The following is a 23,360-nucleotide window of genomic DNA, read 5'->3' as shown; positions in this document are numbered from 1 at the left end:
TCCAAAAAATTAAATAAATAAAGGGAACACTTAAACAAAACAATCAAACTGTCCACTTATGAACCAATACTGACAATCAATTTTACATGCTGTTGTGCAAATCAAATAGACAACAGATGGAAATTATAGACAATTAGCAAGACATCCCCAATAAAGTTCTGCAGGTGGTGACCACAGACCACTTCTCAGTTCCTATGCTTTCTGACTGATGTTTTGGTCAATTTTGAATGCTGCCGGTCTTTCTAGTGGTAGCATGAGACGGAGTATACAAGAATACATGTTGCTCAGGTAGTGCAGCTCATCCAGGATGGCACATCAATGCGAACTGTGGCAAGAAGGTTTGCTGTGTCTGTCAGCGTAGTGTCCAGAGCATGGAGGTGACAGGCCAGAACATCAGGAGGCGAGGCGGAGGCCATAGGAGAGCAACAGCCCAGCCCTTGCCTTTGTGCAAGGAGAAACAGGAGGAGCTCTGCCAGAGCCCTGCAAAATGACCTCCAGCAATCCACAATTGTGCATGTGTCTACTCAAACGGTCAGAAACAGACTCCACGAGGGTGGTATGAGGACCTGGCGTCTACAAGTGGGGGTTGTGCTAACAGCTGTATAGAGGACACCTAGACTGGCAAAATGTAATGAAAAGATGAAAGCAGGTTCACACTGAGCACATGTGACAGACGTGACAGAATCGGGAGAAGCCGTGGGGAACGTTCGGCTGCCTGCAACATCCTCCAGCATGACTGGCTTGGCAGTGGTCAGTAATAGTGTGGGGTGGCATTTCTTTGGGAGGCCACACAGCCCTCTATGTTCTCTCCAGAGGTAGCCTGACTGCCATTAGGTACCAAGATGAGATCTTCAGATCCCATGTGAGACCATATGCTGGTGTGGTTGCCACATTCCCGGCATTCCCGGCCAATGCAGCTCTGCTGCTTACGGCCATACCAGCCAAAGAACACCTGATCTCGTCTAATCTTGGAAGCTAAGAAGGGTTGGGCCTGGTTAGTACTTGGATGGGAGACTGCCTGGGAATACCAGGTGCTGTAAGCTTTAACAGGGGCAGTGGTGGCCTAGCGGTTAAGGAAGTGGCCCTGTAATCAGAAGGTTGCTGGTTCGAATCCCGATCTGCCAAGGTGTCGCTAAGGTGCCTCCCCGGTGTCTGTAATGGCTGCCCACTGCTCACTCAAGGTGATGGTTAAATGCAGAGGACAAATTTACATGTTACATGTGTATCACATGTAACAATCACTTCACTTTATTTTACTTTACATTGCACTACAGACTGTCCAGGAGTTGGTGGATGCTTTCCAGGTCTGGGAAGAGATCCCTCAGGAGACTATCCGCCACCTCATCAGGTGCATGCCCAGGCGCTGTATGGAGGTCATACAGGCACGTGGAGGCCACACACACTACTGAGACTCATTTTGACTTGTTTCAAGGACATTACATCAAAGTTGGATCAGCCTGTAGTGTTTTTTTCCACTTTAATTTTGAGTGTGACTCCAAATCTAGAGCTCATTGGGGTTAATAAGTTTGATTTCCATCGACAAATTTTGTGTGATTTTATTGTCAGCACATTTAACTATGTAAAGAACAAAGTATTTAATAAGAATATTTCATTCATTCAGATCTAGGATGTCTTTTGTTTGAGCAGTGTATATTTTATCACATTGTGACCAGGCATTGGGCAGGGTCTGGAGTGTTTGCTGCGGTTTTATTATTCTGAACACACACACATACACACCTCCACCCCCTGCTGACACTCCACCTGGCTTTATTGTTGCCGGGTCATCTGGCCTTGTTATGCACAGAAGGCCATATAGGCTGACGCTGGATCAGCATGTGGTGAAGGTCAAACAGCCGTAGCAGTGCTCACTGAGACCACAGTCACTGGCCTCGGACCTGTCCTGCACCTTCCAGAGCTGGAAGCTCCCATTTTACCGCAGGCGTCTCATCCTCTCATGTCTGCAGTGGAGGAATTACTTACTGTCACTGTCACTGTGGCCTCCTTTACCCTCTCTCTCTTTTTATCTTGTTCCTTGTTGTCCCCCAAGAAATAATTTCTTTTGTCTTTCACACACATTTCTATTTCACCTTCTTGTGCCATTCAGTTCAGCATTGTGCAGTGGGGTATTTTCACCCCTGAGTGGGCAGGCTTGCTCAGCAAACATTGCACATTCACATTGCAAGCCCCACTTACTCTGGATATGCACACACACAGATCTGGTTCCACACAAATATGTGTGTAAAAATCCTCTCCCACTTCCAACACAATGCCATCCTCCACTCCTAAAAAGAAGCTGGCCTATAATAAGAGGTCTGTTGAACAGAAGCTTTGAGAGGTTCTCAGACCATTACACAGGAGGCACCTGTGTTCCCAGTGGTAATATTATTTATTATTGATTGTCCTCCTCTGCAGTCAATTGCACAATTGAGTATATTGACAGTACTACATTGATTAAATCAAGAATTATAACTATGCTGCATTTAAACACAAAGCTGTGACTATAAACTATAATCCTCTGGTGAAGTATAGCTGTGAGGTGATACTGGAGATTCGGTCAGGAGAAACGTACACAACAGGAAATTATAGTAGTCAATGTGCCATAATAGAACAGTCAAGCAGTCCCAAGCCAGTTCAGGTCTTCATGTAAAATTGCTGTTCAGTCCCCCATGAAGCTTTGTTTTACGCTGCTTAGTGGTAATTCGGCGTTCATGTGCAAGCTCCACAAAAAACGGCATTGACCGGCATTCTATGCTTGACACTTATCTTAATTTTTATGTAAGGCAGCTAAGTGATATGAAGTACTCCTTAATGTCTCAAGGACAGGCCCTGTCTCATGCATGTTTAGGTGCTCAGTTCATAATACAGTTCAATAACTAGTGTATAAATTGTATAATAGTGCTCAAAAATACCACAAATAGTGCTCATTCCCTACAAATATTTTATATATCTGTTCCTTCATGCAAATGTGAAGTCAGATTCATAGAAAAAACTATGTTCAAATGTATGTGTGTTTGTTCAGTGAACGTAATCGCCCAGCTGTCAGCATAAATTGTTTTCTGGCTATGAATGGCCATGTTTATGAGCTGTGTCAAACAGTCCACAATTTACATTTACATTTACACCATTTATCAGACGCACTTATCCAGAGCGACTTACAATCAGTAGTTACTGGGACATTCCCCCCCTGGAGCAATTTAGGGTTAAGTGTCTTGCTCCGTCACTTGCTCAGGGACACAATGGTAGTAAGTGGGATTTGAACCTGGGTCTTCTGGTTCATAGGCGAGTGTGTTACCCACTAGGCTACTACCACCCTTTTTTAAAATATAGTTCACCCAGTTGTGACAGTTGGGCATTCTCAGGGGCATCCCGAGCTTCCCCATCATTTACTTCCCTCTTATTAGGCCTCGCTGGTCCCTGCTAGTCTCTGTGGGCCCTGGTTGGACATCGTCCTCTACAGAGTTACTTTGTGTTCACTGCACACCCACAGGTGTGTTGGGTGAGCTCATTGCAAGCTCACATGGAGTTCACCTTATAACCGTGTGAAAGGTCAGACTTTGTATATATACAATGGACTAAACAGTAGGTGGGATTTTTTTTTGTGACAGTATCAGAAAAGATTCAAGATTCAAGAGAGATTTATTGTCAGTACAACAGTATACACAGTATACCATAAATTGAAATACTGTTTCGCACAGACCCCCCATAGACCCCTAGTCACAGAATGATGTGAGGATGGGAGGAGGGAGGTTGGCCTTCTTGAGCATTCTGAGGAAGGGCAAACATTTCTGGGCTTTCTTGGTGGTGGAGGTGGTGTTGAGGCTCCAGGAGAGGTCGTCTGTTATGTGCACACCCAGGAACTTCACACTGCTGAAGATCTCAACAGCAGATCCATCAATGTGCAGTGGGGTGGGGACAGTCGGTTTCTTCCTGAAATTGACAACCATCTCTTTGGTCTTGGTGACACTGAGAGTCAGGTTTTTGCTCTGGCACCAATCCACCAGATGTTTTATCGCCTCTCTGTAGACAGAATCATCATTGTTGGTGATGAGCCCCACTACTGTTGTGTCATCTGCGGACTTGATGATGTGGTTTGAACTGTACTGTGCAGCACAGTCATGTGTCAGCAGAGTGAACAGCAGTGGGCTGAGCTCACATCCCTGTGGGGGACCTGTGCTCAGTCTGAGGACCTTGGAGGTGTTATTTCCCATAGACACAGACTGAGGCCTGTCTGTTAGGAAGTGCACGATCCAGCTGCAGACTGGAGAGTTTATTCTCAGCAGGTCCAACTTCCTTACCAGCTTCTGAAGATGACAGTATTGGATGCTGAGCTGAAGTCAATAAACAGCATTCTAGCGTAAATATCCTTTTTGTCTTGGTGGGAGAGGGTTGTGGAGTGGTTCGGGCTGTAAACGAACTGAAATGGGTCCAGATTCTGTGGAAATGGGTCCAGATTCTACTTCTATTGTGGCCTACATGTTTCCTCCACCTGTCCTTCACATTCACAAGGACACGCCCTCAAATACAGTGTTGCAACACTGAGCACTCGTTAGCATTTGGAATTAGATGCATGACCTACACAGACATTAATTTCCATAGCAGGTAAGTCATAACAATTAAAATGCCCTCTTGGAGCCATTATACATTCTTGCAGCATGCTAATCCTAAGCAGACAGTGGCTGTCTTAATTAGATGCTAAGCATTCACTTAGACAAGTGCTGAATAAAATTAGACTTCCTTCTTGTCCTTGCGTAATGGATTGCAGCCAATCACCTCACAAGGCTCATGGGAAGTGAAGTCTTCAGAGTACAGTAGTCAGTATCCCTTATTCGCCATCAGCAGCTTTGAAGAAAGGCAGCCATCATTATGGTCCATTGACTCTGCAGTGTGGAGTCAGCACTGAGAGAGTCACAGTCGATGGTGCTGCTCAGGGATTCATAATTGACCTTAGATTGTGTTGGATGCACAGTTGCCAAATGAGTTTTCTGTTCCTGAATTTCTAGATCCTTTGTAGCCTCAGCATTGTCTTTCTGAACACTGAGCAATGGAGAATATTTTGCTCCTGCATGATGTGTACAATAAGAATTAGTATCATTAAAGCGGAAAGAATGCCTTATAATTGTCACGATCGAAGGGGGGGTGGAGACGATGGAAAAAAGGAACAGTTTATTGGCCATGAACATAAAGAAAGCCACCACACCTTGTGCTTAAAACAGTCCCCTCTGGTTTGGTTGTAAGTAGAGTCCATGTAGCTTGCCACTGCTGCCTGCCAGTCTGCCTCACAAGTCCTACCATGACCTCAAACACTTTCCAGCTCTCCTGCAGGCCGGGACACTCACACGCCCCTGTATGTTACATAAAAACAGATGACATTACACACATTACACCAGACAGAGGGAGACACGGGGGACGCAGAACCCTCGGGCTGTGTGTTGGAGAATCGCTGCCGCTGCCTGGTTATATCAAATCCCCAATAACGCAGGTGGCGTGTAATTGATTGCAGAATGAAAGTATAGTTTATTTTCCATTGGCTCATGTGCTCTTGGTCCTGTGCATGAAAATGGCCTCAGCCCAGTGTCTCAGGGCTGGGAGGCTGGTAAACCTGGGCCGTGGCTGTCGGACCGGGCAGGTGCGCCCTAGGGATGGTGCAGTCATGCCACAGGTTTGCGGATCAGAGAGAAGGGGAATATAAAATAGTAGAGAGACAAGATAGGACAGATAAATAGAGGAGGCTGGAATAGAAGAGGGGTGGGGTGTGAGAGGCAAGTGAAAAAGGTGTGTAAAAGGAATAAATATGGAGAGAAAGAAGAAAATGGCAATTTAATGGACATGTGACTCAAGATTGGGGTAAAAAGAGAAAGTTATTAACCGGTGAAATGGAAGCTGTCAGACCCCCCCCCTCAACACATTCCACCATCTTCAAGGTCAGCTGTGACAACATCTGATCATCTACAGACTAATGAAACAGACCAAACTAACACTTTAAAAGCATTTAAAAATGCCATAAAAACAAAATCGCCTTGCTGCTCTTCGCCCATAATATTATCCACATTATCCCATTATCTCATCAATCTCCACTGATATGATAATTAAAATTAAGCGTGAAAAACATCTAATTAGTAGCTTCTGATTAAAATGTTGCCCGTGAATGACCATAAATTAAAGTGAGCTGTCAGCATCTCATCAGTGCACAATTCAGACCAAAAGAGTTTTGTATGATAAATACTCAAGAGAGTAAAGCTTGTTTATGCCAAAAACATCTCATAGTTCACGTCATGGAAAGATAAAGGCCATAACTTAAGTCACTGAAAAGTCTATACTCTCCAATGGTCACATGTATGAAACAGAAAGAAACAGAGAAAAACAACAGGAAAGAATGGTGGGACGAGAAGAAATGGATGTCTCAAAGTCTCAAAGAATGAAGAGCAACCTCATTATGCAATTTGCCCAGAAGGTCCCTTCTTTTTTAGCAGAAGGAGGCTTGTAATTGCCAATTTTGTCCTAGTTATTCACTTAACGACTTTTGCATGGACAAGATTTGACTTGCAGAAAGGTCCCATTTGACAGCACAACCTCCACGTTTTGTGAAAAGACTTCAGGCCGTCTTGAGGTTGAGGGCTGTGGAAATAAATTTTATATTTACAGCATTTATCAAACACCCTTATCCAGAGCAACTTGTAATCAGTAGTTACAGGGACAGGGACTAAGGGTTAAGTGCCTTGCTCAGGGAAACAATGGAAGTAAATGGGGTATGAACCTGGTTCTTCTGGTTCATAGGCAAGTGTGTTACCCACTAGGCTACTTCTACCCTGGTTCTTAATTTTTAAAGGTGAATTAAAGGTGATGAGAATTATCAGTTATTTCCTCACAGAAAAAATAAACAGTATTGAAAAATACTCACGACTGGAGAGATTTTTTTGTGGTAAATTATCCTTAATATCTGAATAAGTAAGAGGAACAGATTCTCAGCCTGGTTTTTCTACACACTCTTCTGCCTCTGGGGATTCCTGATGCTTAGCCTGGCCCAAAATCCTGGGGCCTCTGGCCAAGAGCCTGGGCTTTGCAATCAGGTCATGTTGTCTGTCATGACTCCAACTTTCAGTGCTTCACTTTTAGTGAAGGGAAAAGCTCATCCCAGCGCAGGCCTAACATAAGTAGCTGCTGGTACGTGTCCATGCATCTGCCCAAATCTGATACATCTGCACAATAAATCATGTAATTGACTTTCAGTTACAATTATTGTACATGCAATTGTCATCATTGTGACAGGATTCTGAAAAATATGTAATAATGAATGTGTAAAAAGAAATGATCCTAGAGGGTCTGCCTGTTAATCAGTCCATTCATTCTCTAAATGTGGCTGTCAGTGCTGTGGGACCCTTTCTCAACAAACTTAAAAAGCTTAAAATAACAGCATGTGTACAAACAATAGTATGAAACAAAAGGTTTAAATAATTGAATCAAATTTCCTTCGTATTTAAATAAATGTCCTTATATTATTAAAAACAGGTGCCAATTAAAATGTCATGTAGCCAAGTAGCACTTTATTATTAGATGCAAGAACAGCACATGCCCTCTGGCCGCTCCATTTATCCAGATGGAACACACAGTATCCTCATTATGCTAAACTGGGATAGAAAAGGGGCAAATGCCTAGACAGGGGGATTTGGCTGAAAAAACTCTTGCAAAAGGAATCCCAGTGGATTTATGAATTTCATTCCTATCAGTTCCAATCCATCAACAGGGAGTTGGATGTTAAATCAGTTTACATTTCATTCGCTTGCATGCACATTGTAATGTGTTTCACATATTCTGTTTTCAATTTTTTTGCTCTAGCACACCTTCAGGAATGCACATCAAAAATTAATGACAGTGTGGCCAAAACTGTTATAAAACATTTTGCAGTGAAGTCTGAACAAAGACTGTCTGATATATAGTAATTATTTTTGCTGTCTGTCAGGTAATTATTGTGTGTGTGTGTGTTTGTGTGATATTTACTTCACACAACCCAGTGCATTCACAATAAAAAATTGAAGCAGATAGAAAGTGAAGTGATTGTCATTGTGATACACAGCTGCACAGCACACAGTGACACAACGAAATGTGTCCTCTGCTTTTAACCAGTCAACCTTGGTGAGCAGTGGGCACCCATGACAGGCGCCCGGGGAGCAGTGTGTGGGGACGGGGCTTTGCTCAGTGGCACCTTGGCGGATCGTGATTCAAACCAACAACCTTCTGATTATGGGGCCGCTTCCTTAACCGCTAGGCCACCACTGCCCCATAGGTACACTCTTTCAAGTTATAAACCCAAATGACCCAATTTTTGACATGTTGTCCATGTCTTTTTTTTCCTGTGTGGAGACTGTGTACACTGCAAAAAAAGGAGCACAAACCAGAATGGAATTGCTTCACTGTTGGTTGAATAAATTAATTGTCTGGACTCCCATTTACTGCACAGTGTCACTGAGCAAGACACCCCAGAAGTGAATGTGTTTTTAGGAAACGGAGTTTGGTCAGTTAAGTGTAACGTAACATGCTATCATTGCATGGTTGTATCCCTCCCCTCCCTGTACTGGTTCCATAATTACAAGTACGACGGCTACAAATAGAACATGAAAGGCAAACATTTTAAACTCCAACTATGGGACTGGGAACACCCAGGTGGGCGTTGGGGAGAAAGAAAACCCCACAAGCATTTTTCTTACTCAAATCCACACACTTGGTTACTCTGTAATATGTCTCCCATGACCTTATTCCAGTGTTACGAAGAGAAGTTGAGAGAAAGTGTCAGTGTTGACTCCGATTCCACAGTGTGCCTGTCTGACTCACTGAAACGTGGTGCTTATTTGAAAAGGTTTCTGAGAGTTAACAGTGTGCTTGACTCTGGAACAGGCATATAAGGGGGGCAAGAAGGTGCAAAGAGAGAGTGTCAGCACCTGTGTGTGTGTGTGAGAGTGAAAATGGACAGAGGAGAGAGGAGCGTAGCGAAACGTCAAGGGCATACTATGAAGCAAGACAGGAGGAAGGAGGGAGACAGCGGTGGTAATGACTTTGCAACCAAAGGAATGTCAACCGTGGTAGACCCAGACACACACAAACACACACACCTAAACACACGCTCAGGCTGACACACAAGCAAGAATATGGCATAAATAAATGCAGCAGCCACTCAGACAGCAGATTTGCATCTTAATAAGTGCAGCCGTCTGCAGACCCCACTAATCTACGTGTCTCTGCTTTATGCCCGTGTGTGTTAGGTTGATATTGCATTATTGATTGTGGTAAATCTCAGGTCCATTTCGATGATCATCTTAATTAAAGATAATTAATCTTATCCTGTGCCATTTCTGTTGTACTATGTTGGGGGTTTCTGTTGCATAGGGAACACAGGAGCAGCAACCACTCATAGTTTTTGCTTGTGAAAACACTGTGGGCTCAGAGTAAACCGATCTGGCTGAATAGTTGAACATGTGTTGATGTGTCCACCATGTATGTGTGGGTGTAGCCTGATTTACGAAGGTACAAACACAATATACATTTATCGAAGATTATTTATCACCGTGCATTTGGTATGGCTAGATAGAAACAGGTTGTCAGCCTGCATATACTCCAGTCCATCAGGGTCTGACCAAAAGACCACTGCTGTGCTGCTATTACTGAGGTGCGGGACAATTCTCAGATCAGCAGGGACAATGATGTGGTGGCAGCATGTCGGTGTTGTGACGGTGAGGAGTGTACAGTTCAGATGTAGCACCACTAAATAAGAATTCTGTGCACGTTCTTGTCCTTAGTTGGTTGTGCAATGGCTTGGGACTTATATGTGTATGTGTGTGCGCGCTCTTACTTATTATTAATGAAGATGTTTGTGCTACCGTCATAGCTGCAGAAAGCTATGCCGAGTGAGGAAGTAGTGAAGAGTGATGCTTTGCAAATACTCCGCCCATTAAATAAAAAACCTCTTCAGAGCTAGACCTGGCTTCCAAGTCCAACCTTGTTAGCTCACCATAATATCTGTACACATCACTCTGACGGTTCAGCAGGCTTTGGTTGCAAGGAAGGACTTTGCCTGGCATGTGAGAACACAAACATATCACCGGAACATGTATGCAAGCATGACAAGCCAGTAAGTGAAAGGAAGTCTGGCTTCTGATCTGTGTTGAAGCTAGTGTACATCGATTTATTAGAAAGACAGAGCAGGAATGATCAGAATTTATTTCTGATATTCAGTCTCAGTTGTTTCTTTCTTGAACTTTTTGAAGATTCTAATGCCTGGCTTTCTTTCTAATCTTTTACTCTCGCTCTTTAGTACACACATTATGCAGAGTGCATGAGTACTGTGACATTAAAGAAAGGTTACAGGAAGAATAGGTCATCTGCTTACTGTAAAAATCCTCTTTATAATCTGTGTGTGTGTCTGTGTGAGGCCCTTGCTTCATTTGAGTCCAGAATGGTCTTAACATTGAGAGTTCAGAATTTCAGGCTTCAATTGGACTAATTGGTTTTGTGATACTGGGTTTTAAAGATGGCATGTGTCATTTAACTCTGTTTAAAAAGCAACTCAAATGCTTTTAGCTGTATTGCTAAAATGCCAGGATCATCTAATTTTGAACCCCTTTTTACATCAAATTTCAATAAATATGGTGTCTATAAGTCATTTTGACTTATAAGATGGCTGTACTGCTTCAGTGCTTCTATACTCCCTTTTCTCCTTTCTTTCCTTTTCCTTCCTCTCGTGTGTGCGTCTATGCTGTTGAAGAGTAGTGGACCTGATTTGTCACGCCCTTTAAAGCTGGTTTTGACAGAGGGATTTACTCTGGCCTGTTATTAAAATTGCTATTATTGGCCATAGGAGAGCGAGGGGATATAGAAAGAGAGATGGAGGAAGAAGATGAATAAATGTTGCCTTTTTAACATGTTGATTTATTACACACGCAAGCTCTTTGACCCCAGCTGTCAAGCTTGCGGGACGGAGATCACTGTCTTAACCCAGAGTGACTCCAGCCTCTGGGCAAATTAAACAAGCCATCCTCACTATGACTGCTGTACCCAACACACAGTGTACTCTGTAAACACGGATTTTTATTCATCTTGGGACACCATGGCTTAGAATAATCAATCCACTCAGTCTCAAATATGGACATTCTTGGTGTGAAATGAGTTTCCAGAAACATTTAGACAGCAGTTTGTAGTTATGCAGGGTGCAGCATATCTCAGTGATTTGGTTAAACAGACATAAACATGTCGTTGGGATTTATACTGCTTAAAATATTGTGCCGTGAAGATGGGCACCGTCCCAAAAGACACACATAAAGTACACATTGCTTTATGAATGCTACTTCATTAAGTGGGTGCCAGGTCCAGGTTTATTTGTGGATCTCAGGGAAAAGAACAGTAAAGGCAGATAATCTTACTGTAAACCCCGCACAGTTGCACAGTTCTGAAATATATAACTTTGTCCACAAAAGAACATTTTGATTGATCAGAGATCATGTCAATTTACCTAGGCTAATCAAATAAACAAAATAATTTTGAAATTAACTGTGGCACTTTAAAGGACCATGATATATTGAAGATATATTTCACTGCACCTTTAGTTGTTATTGTGGAAAGCAGAAGTTTCAATAGTATCAATTCACCAACCAATCCTCCACTCTCCTCCACTGCAGTGGATAACCATGGCTGGTGTGTGTGTGTGTGTGTGTGTGTGTGTGTGTTTGTTGGTTTGTTACCTTGTGGGTATGTCACTGATTGATGAAGACAGGAGCTGTAGACCAATAACATGAAAATCCAGGGAGAACAGTGAATGACAATCATGCACACACACACACACACACACACACACACACACACACACTCACTCACAAAACCTAAAATGTGTATGTGTGTCTGTATTTGTTGGTGTGGATGTAGATGTATGTGGATTTATGGGTGCATGACTGTGTTGAAGTGTGTGCTTGTCTCCTGCTCAGCGCGCTGTGAGTCTCTCACTTCAGATCCGTCTAATTACTCCTTTGCTCGGATCCACACACTAAATTGCTGTAATCCTCTGACAAAATCCTGCTCTGATAGCAATTCCCAGCAGGCACTGGGCCATGATGTGTTTCCTGGGTGATCAAATCCTGGGAGGGCAACACAGTTGAATGTTTTTCTTTGGCAGGTTAGCTTGACTTGAACTGAGGCTCGTCTCTGTTAGGGGTACCTGGCTCCTGCATTTGAAGATCAGATGTTCCTTAAAATGTACAGTAAATGTAAAGAAAAAACATTGAATGAGAAGATGTGTCCTAACTTTTGGCCTGTACTGCAGTCCAATAGAATGAAATGTGCTGGAGTGGGATCTTTCAGAATGACTGTTCTGGACAGCAGCAGCATATGTCTTTGAAGAGGGCCCATTTGAATGTCAGTGCTGGCATTAATATAATGCTGTAATTCACTGAGCCACTGGAGCACTTTACAGTGCCGTTAATGCAGATTTGAGATGTGGAGTTATGGTAGGAATCAGCCTTGTAAGAGTTCCACTGCAGCAGGGCACCTGAAGGGAGGGGGAGAAAAAGCAATGGAAGAGGGGAGCCAGGATGAGGGCCTGTTTGCATGATATGACGGGGCCAGCAGAGCAGGGCCACGTGCGCCTAATGAAATGTCATATAACCTCACAACACAGCTGTGCTCTCTTTGTATGGGAGCAAATATGGCACATAACCCATACACCCCCATACAGAACACACCCAGACATACACACACACACACACACACACAATAGCTTACATGGCACATACTGCGTCCATGTTTCCTTACTGCAGACTGACTGATTGACAGCACCAAAACAGCCCATTAGCATTATTAATAAATTAGACTGATTTATTGTCAGTCACATTATGCTTTGTATGTGTTTTAACATGTGTGTCTTTGTGTTTGCTTGTTGATTTTGGGAGGTCTTTGGACTTGACTAGGTGTGATAAATAGGAAGGCTCTGTGTTTGTGGGGTGGGTTTGTCTCAGTGCAAGCCTCAGCATTTTAATGTTTTATTTTTATCAAAGTTTGAACCTTACAAATGCCAAGTACATTTTAGTAAATTTATATTTTGTTTGAATAAAATACAATTAGTGTTTGTGATGTTAAGGTATAGTTTAATCTGAGTATTATACATTTGTCAAATATCATCAATGTTCTCTCCTGGAGACGAACACACATGCACACACACACACACACACACACACATTATTGTTTATGGGCTGAAGTATGTGGTTACATGCATAGGGTCCAGCATTGTCAGAAGGAATTGAATCAAAGTGGAGAGCATAAGGAGGCTGCAAAACCACGATTGGTGTGTGAAAGGGTGAAGGGATGGATGGATGAAATGAAGGATAGATTGCAAGAACAACTGGCTGGATGGAGCACAGAATGAAGTGATAATGTGATAAACAGGAGGGTGGAGCAGGGATGACAAGAAGATGTCAAGTAGATGAAAAAATGATGGATGCTTTAAGACACAGAATCAAATGAGAGAAGGAAAAGAGAGCGTGGCAGAAAGAAAGATGACCAAAACATTATTATAGATAATTTGCCTGAAATTACATGATGCCGTATTTTCATGTTTTTGGTCTCCATTTGTCACTTTGACTCCTTTTCCCCAACTGCCACTATTTAAAATTGATGTCATTTTATGTCAAAATACAAATATTACAATAGGAATTTCATATAGTTTATATTTATTTGTTTTTGTGCCCTGTAGGTGACTTCAGTAGATTCCTGACTGAAGACTCAACACTGGACCCATTGTCCATCATGGCTTCTGCTCATAGTTACTCTTTCCATCTTCAACAAGTCTTCTCTTCTTTTTTATGGTCCCCACTTACCCTTCTATTAATTTTGTCCATCGTTCATGCCTCACCTTCCCCAGATGTCAGTGACAGCATCGAGGCACTTAGCAACTGTTCCCAAAGTGAGGCATGTGAGGTTGGGGTCATACTGCCAGTATGGAACCCCCAGAATCCTTCGGTGGGAGACAAAGTGGCTCGGGCCATTGTCTACTTTGTGGCAATGGTCTACATGTTCTTAGGCATGTCTATCATTGCCGATCGCTTCATGGCTTCCATCGAGGTAATCACCTCACAAGAGAAAGAGATCACCATCAAGCGGGCCAATGGTGAGACCATGACGGCCACCGTCCGCATCTGGAATGAGACGGTGTCCAATCTCACACTTATGGCACTGGGCTCCTCTGCCCCGGAGATCATGCTGTCTGTTATTGAAGTCTGTGGACACGGTTTTGAGTCAGGTGCCCTGGGTCCTTCCACCATCGTGGGCAGTGCTGCCTTCAACATGTTTGTCATTATTGGTCTGTGTGTCTATGTGGTGCCTGATGGTGAAACCAGGAAGGTGAAGCACCTCAGAGTGTTCTTCGTCACAGCAGCTTGGAGCATCTTTGCCTACATCTGGCTCTACCTGATCCTCTGCGTCTTCTCGCCTGGTGAAGTGGAGGTCTGGGAAGCCGTCCTCACCTTCGTCTTCTTCCCTCTCTGTGTGGTGCAGGCCTGGCTTGCTGATAGGCGCCTGCTCATCTACAAGTATGTCCGCAAGCGCTACCGTGCTGACAAGAGTCGTGGTATTGTGGTTGAAACTGAGGGTGGTGATGACATCATGGTAAAGGAAACAGGCTTCACGAAAATGGACATGTTGGAGCTGGACGGAGTGAACGCTCACCTGGATGGAGTTTTGGCAGGGGTGGAGGATGGAGGGATGAAGGATCAGGAGGATGAGGCCAGAAGGGACATGGCAAGAACACTGAAGGAACTAAAGCAGAGACACCCTGATAAGGACATGGAGCAACTCATAGAAATGGCCAACTACCAGGTACAATTATGTTTACATTTTATATTTACAGCACTTATCGGACGCCCTTATCCAGAGCGACTTACAATCAGTAGTTACAGGGACAGTCCCCCTGGAGCAACTTTAGGGTTAAGTGTCTTGCTCAGGGACACAATGGTAGTAAGCGGGACTTGAACCTGGGTCTCCTGGTTCATAGGCAAGTGTGTTACCCGCTAGGCTACTACCACCCATGCAATTATGATGGTGCAGAACCATCATAATTGCACCATAAATTTCCTGGAAATATCTTCTTCACATCTATCTTTCTTCATATTTAACCAATAAGCCCTTACTCTCGAGAGTTTCAAAAATCATAGCAGTCCTTCCTGCATAACATTGATCAGAACCAAACGTAGTGACTTTTACTGAGGAATGTGTAATGAATGAATTTTATTTCAAGCCATAAATATGAAGGAAAATAAAAATGTTTTTTGTGGGGGTTAGTGTTAGACCAAAATAAAAGCAATGGTAACTATTTAGATTATAGTTTAGTGTTTTATATTCATTTAACTTGGTTCTGTGTGTGTGTGTTATCATGATAATCATAAATGTCCAAGCACAGTATGGTTGGTCTCATATCAGCCACATTTCCCACAATTTAACTGGAAAAAAAATCTAAATGTTAGAAAAGTTGTGGTGAAACCAGACAATTTATGCCTCTGAAATACACACAAAAAAAACATAAAATCATAAAGGCACTGAAATGACATCCCTATATTAGGAACACGGTTTCTTTCTTCAGCCGATTTCTGGAGAAAGGGCTCAAAGGTTGATCTTTTACAGTCTCATCCTTGTTTTTTTTCATGTCCTTTTTTTCTTAACTTCTCAGCAGAACTGAAATAGTGTTTCATTCTCTTAAATGTGTCCACAAGGTTCTGGTGCAGCAGCAGAAGAGCCGGGCATTCTACCGCATCCAGGCCACGCGTATGATGATCGGGGCAGGCAACATCCTGAAGAAGCATGCTGCTGACCAGGCTCGGAAGGTCGTAAGCAGCCATGAGACACACGAGCAAGAGGATGACCCCTACACCACACGACTGGAGTTTGAGCCTGCCCTGTACCAGTGCTTTGAGAACTGCGGCTCACTCAAGCTCACTGTGGCCAGGCATGGTGGCGATGCGGGATGCACAGTAAAGGTGAGTGCGGTGGAGTGCAGTTAGTTGTTGCCTTATAAAACTCCAAAATGCTACTTGTACACAATAAAAAACATGCTTCTTTATTTTTTTATTTTTAAACTTGCTATTCATAGGACTTTACATTGGATTTAAATAAAACATAGATAAAAGAATAATGAAACACAATCATTAATGATTTATTGATGGGTGTGGGTTTAAATCATCCAGAATGAGGATGCTGCATTGTGAAAGATGTTGATCATTGGGCCCCTCCCATCAAAAAAGAAATCATTAAAGTTTGTGTTCTGAATGACAGAAATGATTACACACCAACCAAAATTGTAGTTTACTTCGCTTCTTCAAGCTAGAGGAGCAGATCTTTCTTATTTTCACTGTTTATCTGGAGTATGGCGTTTGACCTTACACCAGCAAACAAGCAAACAATGCTTGATTTAAAATTCTTTAGTCAGTTGTATTGTTTCTGGAGGGCTTATGTAGCCAGTAACCAAAAGGCTAGTGGAGCAGTGGAGGAGCGTGAATGACCTGATGAACAAAAGTTTTCCTGAGCCTGTCTGTATTGTTTCTATCACACTTCTCTGCTGCGTGGTGGGCGTTTTTATTGAGAGTTTTTGGCTGACGCTGATATTTAAGTGATTGAAGTCTCCAAAGGTTAAAGGCTTCAGGGTTTTTGCAGCCTCACAATCATGCACCAGATGACATGTAATATGTGCACCGGCATTGGCATTCAAAATGTGGACATCAAATATTGTCAGAGATTATTGACAGCAGATCATAATCCTGACAGAAGATAATCTGCTTCACTGTTTCCTGGGTTGCATCGGCTGATGTTAATAGATAGGCGAAGTGTCTTGATGCTTGCTGGTCACATTTGTATGGCGTTCAGTAAACTGTATTCCCTTTTGCCAGTTCATTGGTAATGTTGTCCAGAAAGTTCACATTGACCACCAGAAAAGACAACCTCCACTGCCTAGTTTTGCACCATCTCTGCAGCATCATTGTCTGTGCTTCAGTATCTACAGTACGCTGGCAAGACGTATCACTTCATGTGAAAGCAGCTGTTCTGTCAAGTAGCCAAGATTCTGGTATTAACACAGCATGTGTAGTAAAAGAAATACCGAGTAAAACTAAAAGTTTGTTAAAGACACACAAAGTAGGCAGAGCTGTTGATAAGGTTGTTGTCCACAACCAGAATCAGGCCCAGAATTGTGAATAAGCCAGCACATAAACGAACATCACCAAAAACTCTACAGTTCTACAGTAAATAAATTCAAAATAAACCGGCATCTCCATACATAGTCTAAGTCCACAAATGCCCCCTCAATTCTATAGGATCAGCAGATTCAAAGTCGTGAACCATTAAAATCGATTGCGATTGTCAGATATGCCTGCACGTATTTTTTACAAAATTACAGGCAAAGCGTGCAACAATCCAGAACACGCGATTCTGAAAGAAGACCAAACTATGATGGCACGGCCAAAAAGCGTGTTTTCACGGCTGAAGAGGTGCTGGATATTCTGGTGAAGGACAGCAGTTTGTCCTGTTATTCTTCATCATCTTTGTCTGATGAAGAGCATCTACTGTGCGCAGAAGAAGTTGAGGCAGACAATAGTTCTGCATCCTTATGGTGAAAACAGCCATACACTGCAGGTGCCACGGTGCCTCTCTTCTGATGCAAAGAACTGATTCAGGCAATGGCACGATACAAAACATCATGTAGATATAGTTTCATTTATTCCATTGATTGTAAATCGTTTATTTTTATACAATTGTTACATTTTTCAATTTTTAATCAATAAATATTGTTCTTGTTCAGCCAATTTATTTTGCATGTTCTTTTGAATGGAAAACATATATACATACAGTACAGGACAAAAGTTGTGTTTTCGTTATTTTCATGACCATTTACATTGGTAGATTCTCACTGAAGGCATCAAAACTATGAATGAACACATGTGGAGTTATGAACAAAAAAGTGGAGACCTGGCCTCCACAGTCACCGGACCTGAACCCAATCGACATGATTTGGGGTGAGCTGGACCGCAGAGTGAAGGCAAAGGGGCCAACAAGTGCTAAACACCTCTGGGAACTACTTCAAGACTGTTGGATATTCAACATTATTCAATATTCAACACTCTTGAAGCTCATCGAGAGAATGCCAAGAGTGTGCAAAGCAGTAATCAGAGCAAAGGGCGGCTATTTTGAAGACACTAGAATATAAACCATGTTTTCAGTTATTTCACCTTTTTTTGTTAAGTACATAACTCCACATTCAAAGTTCATTCAAAGTTTGGATGTCTTCAGTGAGAATCTACCAATATAAATGGTCCTGAAAATAAAGAAAACCCATTGAATGAGAAGGTGTGTCCAAACGTTTGGCCTGTACTGTACATATGGGGAATATACATATGATATTTCCAAACCATCCCAAAACAAGTAAGTAAAAATAGTTTTATAGTTTGGTTCCTGAGAAATACGGTGTCCAAACATTACCCAAATGGATAGGTTGGAAATTTCTCTACTAATGCTCCCTGTTGTCTTTTCTATGTTTGATGCAGGTTTATTATTAGGGTTTAGTAATATTGGTTACTTGTGGAGTATGGCTTCTACAGCCACTGTAAAAGTGCACCTTTTTTCTTTTTCATTTTCGCAGACCCAGTGGACATAAATGCTGATTCCAACACTTTGGAGTAATTTCAGGAGTGTTGTAATTTAGAATAAAAAATTATACTAATAGACCATGCAGTTGAAGAGATATTCTCTGTTTAATTTTGGATATGTCCATAAAAAAAGAGCCCAGGGCTAAACAGGTTAACCCCTTCCAACAACCACAGACTCCAAATGAATGTATTTAATACTTCGCTAAATTCATTTATTTATTCAGTAGATCCCTGTGGGCTCATGTGATCATGTTATGGCAGACTAAATGTGTAATTCCAAATATGTCGTGCACTTTAACACTTCTCAGGTTGATTTCCGCACAGAGGATGGCACGGCCAATGCTGGATCAGACTATGAGTTTGCTGAGGGCACCCTCCTTTTTAAGCCAGGTGAAACTTTGAAAGAGCTCACGGTGGGCATCATCGACGATGACATCTTCGAAGAGGACGAGTACTTCTATGTGCACCTCAGCAACCCACGCATTGTAGGATGGGCTGATGGCCACCCTGTCGCCATGGATACTCCGGGTACCCCAGTCCCAAAAGCTGCTCTTGGGGAAGCCCACACGGCGACAGTTACAATCTACGATGACGACCATGCGGGCATTTTCACTTTTGAAAGTGAGTCAACGCGGGTGAGTGAGAGCATTGGCGTCATGCAGGTCAAAGTTCAACGCACGTCTGGCGCCCGGGGTCTTGTGGCCGTACCGTACCGCACGGTAGACGGAAGTGCCTGTGGGGGAGAGGACTATGAAGAAGTTTCTGGAAAGCTGGAGTTTCAGAACGATGAGACCATGTGAGTTTCATAAGCCTTGTATGCTTTTTTAGTGCTACTTTATATTTTTACATTTCTCTTTGGCTGCCATTATGTAGCACTGTTCATTTTGCATTTTGGTCTTGCATCTCTCTTTTCTGCCTCTTTTATAATTCAGTCCCTCCAAGATTTCATCACTTTGCATTACAGCAATCATTTAGCTGGGGCTTTTATCCTATGCTACTTTATTGCCTGGAGAAGCTCAGGGTTAAGCTCTTTTTTAAAAAAAAGCTGTCAATGCAAGCAATAGCTGAATAGCTGTTAAAATATTTCGATATAAGTTATTTACATGCTTAATAGCAGAAAATAGCAAGATTGCACAGAATTCATGTAGTGTTGGTTGTGATCGCAACATCAAAATCGAAATCCTGGAGGGACTGAATATTTTCCCGTATGTCTGTCACCCTCTGTGCATTCCTCCACTTTTTTAGTTTTTTGTTTGGGAAAGTTAGTCTGTCTGTGACTGTGAATATATGTGTGTGTGTGTGTGTGTGTAAGCGTCTGTCAAGTTGCTGCCAGTCAGCTGTATCAAAGGTTCTGCTGGCTGATTTCAAATGTCTGTTTGTATCTTTTTGGCCAGGTTGAAGTCTGGGCTTATAAATGTTGAGAAGAATCTCTTCTTCTCAAAATGCTTTTTCAAAAGTTAAAAAATGCTCTTGTGCTACAGCTGACAATGCCCTGCATGTCACTGGTTTAGACAGTGGGCATTGCTGGGAAGGATGTGGTGGAATATTAGGGTTCTGTATTAAATGTTTATTGACCAAGTTCATGTCTACCCTGCACTGAACAGGTTCTGTGTTTATCTTCTTTAAATCTATCTACAGGGTGGCCCAATTAAATGGATACACCTTAATAAAATGGGAATGGTTGGTGACATTGAATACATTTTATAAGTGGTCAGAAACTTGTATATAACTCATGAAAGAATAAAGTTACGTTAATTTCTTGTGAAATTACCAATAAATTTGATGTGTCACATGACCCTCTTCCTATTGAAAAAACAAAAGTTGGATCCAAGATGACCAACTTCAAAATGGCCACTATGGTCACCACCCATTTTGAAAAGTTTGCCCCCTCATATATAATAATGTGCCACAAACAGGACGTTAATATCACCAACCATTCCCATTTTATTAAGGTGTATCCATATAAATGGCCCACCCTGTACAGTAAGTAGGATTGTGTTTTCAAGTGTGTTGAAAACTTGCAGACCTTTTGTCTTGAAGTGTAATTTTTGGCAGAGAGCAATAGCCTGTGACTTGGAGGCAAAGTGGGATGAAAGTTAGGAGAATGAGACAGTGATGAAACGAACAGGGAAAAATGGTGTTAGAATCTTTGCAGAAGTGCAGCTCTGCCCATCGATTTCCACATATGGCCATGTAACAAGGACCCAGCAGTCAGACTGAATCAATACAAACATTGTACACACATACACACACACACACACACACACACACACACACACACACACACACACACACACACACAATATTGCACCTTCCAGAAAAATACAAACTAAAATGAAAGTTTTTGTTATTAAATTAAAAAATACAGTATACAGAGTTGCCATGGAAGCACACCTGCATATCAGGAGCAACAACACTGCTTGTATTTGCCCCTTTTCTTGAAAGGTCGATCCCTGCAATCCCGTGTGGAGACTGCATGAGTGCTGAGATGAGTTCTATACAGCACAAAGCCTTAAGAGGTCATATCACATTATCTGGGCGAAGAACTGTAGCCACAGAAGCATCTGGAATGAACTCCCATTTAAGATACTCTATTTGGGATGAGGACCGGCAGAGGGAGGACAGGGGGAATGTTAAGAGGAAACGAGAGAAGGGATGAAGGCTGAGGGTGGAGTCTAACAAAGGCAACAGCTGATGTGTGTATTGCACTGGCAGTGTATTCAGGCATGTCTGCCAGGAAAGCGTCTGACAGAGAGAGAGAAGGCAATAAATGAAATGGACAGACAGAATTGGGCAGAGGGAATATGTGTAACAAAGAAATCTACAGAGACTAAGTTAGATCAGAAGGATGGCTGAAAATAAAAGAAGCACAGAGGGGAACCCTACAGTGTGGGAGTGTGCGCGTGTGTGTGTGTGTGTGTGAATTTATATAAAGACAAAATTACATAGAAAAATTCAACCAATGCCTGCCCTCCATTTGCCATGAGCATGAAGGGCCATCAACACATATACATGCGCACACGTGCACGCACACACACACATACACACACACACACACACACACACACCTTTTGTGTGCATACATACAATATAGAAATGTATGTATTCATGCATTCACACATAAAAAAAGTCATTTCTTTCACTGCTCAATGCCCTCTAACCTTCATCTGTATTGGCTTCACCAGACTCACCTCTTGTCCATTCCCCTCTTAGTTTAAGGAAGGTGATTCCACTTACAATTCCATTGGGAATCATCCGTGCTTCCTTTACTGCCAGGCTGATCTGTTTTGTGTCTGTATGTGTTCAGTTCTGATTCCAGGAATGAACATGTATCACAACCCCGTCTCCTTCACTAACAGCCAATGGTCTCATTATTTCACACCTCCTGAATCCTGAAGCACACTGACTCCTTACAGCTACATTAATCCGAGTCACAGGCGTGACTGCACTCGACATGAAGCTGGGAAAATCACTGCACTGCATGCTGGGCTTGTCTGAGTGGAGGCTGAAGCCGTGACTATGTTCATAACATCCACCTTTATATAGTAAATCAGATGGCTGCACGGTGGCGTGGCAGTTGGCGCCCTTGCTCGCAACCTCCAAGGTTGTGCATTTTAAAAAGAGCATGGCACCCTCCCAGGCCATGCAGTGGGAGAATGAGCCAAACTGACCGGAAGATCTTTAAGTTCATGGATCAGCACCACAGACAGCTCCCTTTTGTATGTGTGTGGGCCTTTTTGTGTTCCCTCCAGACTGCGTGAAAGATGTAACCAGGTTTTTAATTGTTTTTAATTGTTTTTAATTGTGTGTGTGTGTGTGTGTGTGTGTGTGTGTGTGTGTGTCAAAATTGCACAGAGATTTGCAAAAATATAACAAATTCCAGGGGACATGCCCTTTTATTAACTTTAATTAAAATATGGCTTTGCCGACATGCCTGTGTTGGGTTCCGGGAAAGTGGCATGTCATGGTAGGTATGAATAAATAGGTTTACTTATTAGAAACATGAAACATTAACCAGAAAATGCTCAATAAATGCCATCATCTGCATATATTAAATCACACCTTCATGACTACAGATAACTGGCAATGGCACGGCACCGGAGGGTGGTGTAAATAGAGAGGGGAACAGACAACCAACTCTCCTTCTTGACTCACATCAGCAATCTTTCCCGCTCATGTAGAATATCAGACGAATCCGCCCTTATCTGTCAACCCAGGCCACCCAACTACTGGTTCAGTCCTTAGTAATCTCACAACTGGACTACTGTAACTCCCTTCTAGCTGGTCTACCACTATGCACCATCCGACCTCTGCAACTCATACAAAATGCAGCAGCACGACTGATCTTCAACCTTCCCAAATTCTCCCACACCACCCCTCTGCTACGTTCCCTCCACTGGCTCCCAGTAGCTGCACGCATCAGGTTCAAAATACTGATGCTGGCCTACAAAGCCAAACATGGAGTAGCACCATCCTACCTCACAGCCCTTATTACACCTCGAACTGCACCTCGTATACTCCGAGCCTCCAGTACTGCTCGCCTGGTCCCTCCATCTCTGAAGGTCAAAGGAAAACACTCATCTAGACTCTTCTCCGTCTTGGCCCCTGTCACTGAGCACTTCAAACAGCAGCTCAAGACCTTCCTCTTTAGAGATTATTTAAATTAACTTGTAACCTTATTGTCTGACTTGTGTATAGAAA

General features: G+C 42.7%; 1 protein-coding gene and 1 pseudogene across 2 annotated transcripts in view; both read left to right on the top strand.

The window, feature by feature from the left end:
* slc8a4b (solute carrier family 8 member 4b) overlaps positions 1-23,360 on the top strand; it is a 59,281-nt gene that overhangs the window by 11,965 nt on the left and 23,956 nt on the right. For both annotated transcript variants that reach the window (XM_028995949.1, XM_028995940.1), the window contains exons 3-5: positions 13,727-14,847; positions 15,738-16,001; positions 18,968-19,455. In XM_028995949.1, coding sequence (XP_028851782.1) covers positions 13,780-14,847; positions 15,738-16,001; positions 18,968-19,455 — 1,820 coding nt within the window. In that variant the 5' untranslated portion in view covers positions 13,727-13,779. The remainder of the gene's footprint in view (positions 1-13,726; positions 14,848-15,737; positions 16,002-18,967; positions 19,456-23,360) is intronic.
* Positions 925-1,043, top strand: LOC114803039 (uncharacterized; annotated as a pseudogene).

Source organism: Denticeps clupeoides, chromosome 1, assembly GCF_900700375.1.
Source record: "Denticeps clupeoides chromosome 1, fDenClu1.1, whole genome shotgun sequence".
Lineage (NCBI taxonomy): Eukaryota > Metazoa > Chordata > Actinopteri > Clupeiformes > Denticipitidae > Denticeps > Denticeps clupeoides.
The sequence above is the reverse complement of the archived record's forward strand: the minus strand, read 5'-3'. Positions and strand labels throughout refer to the sequence as shown.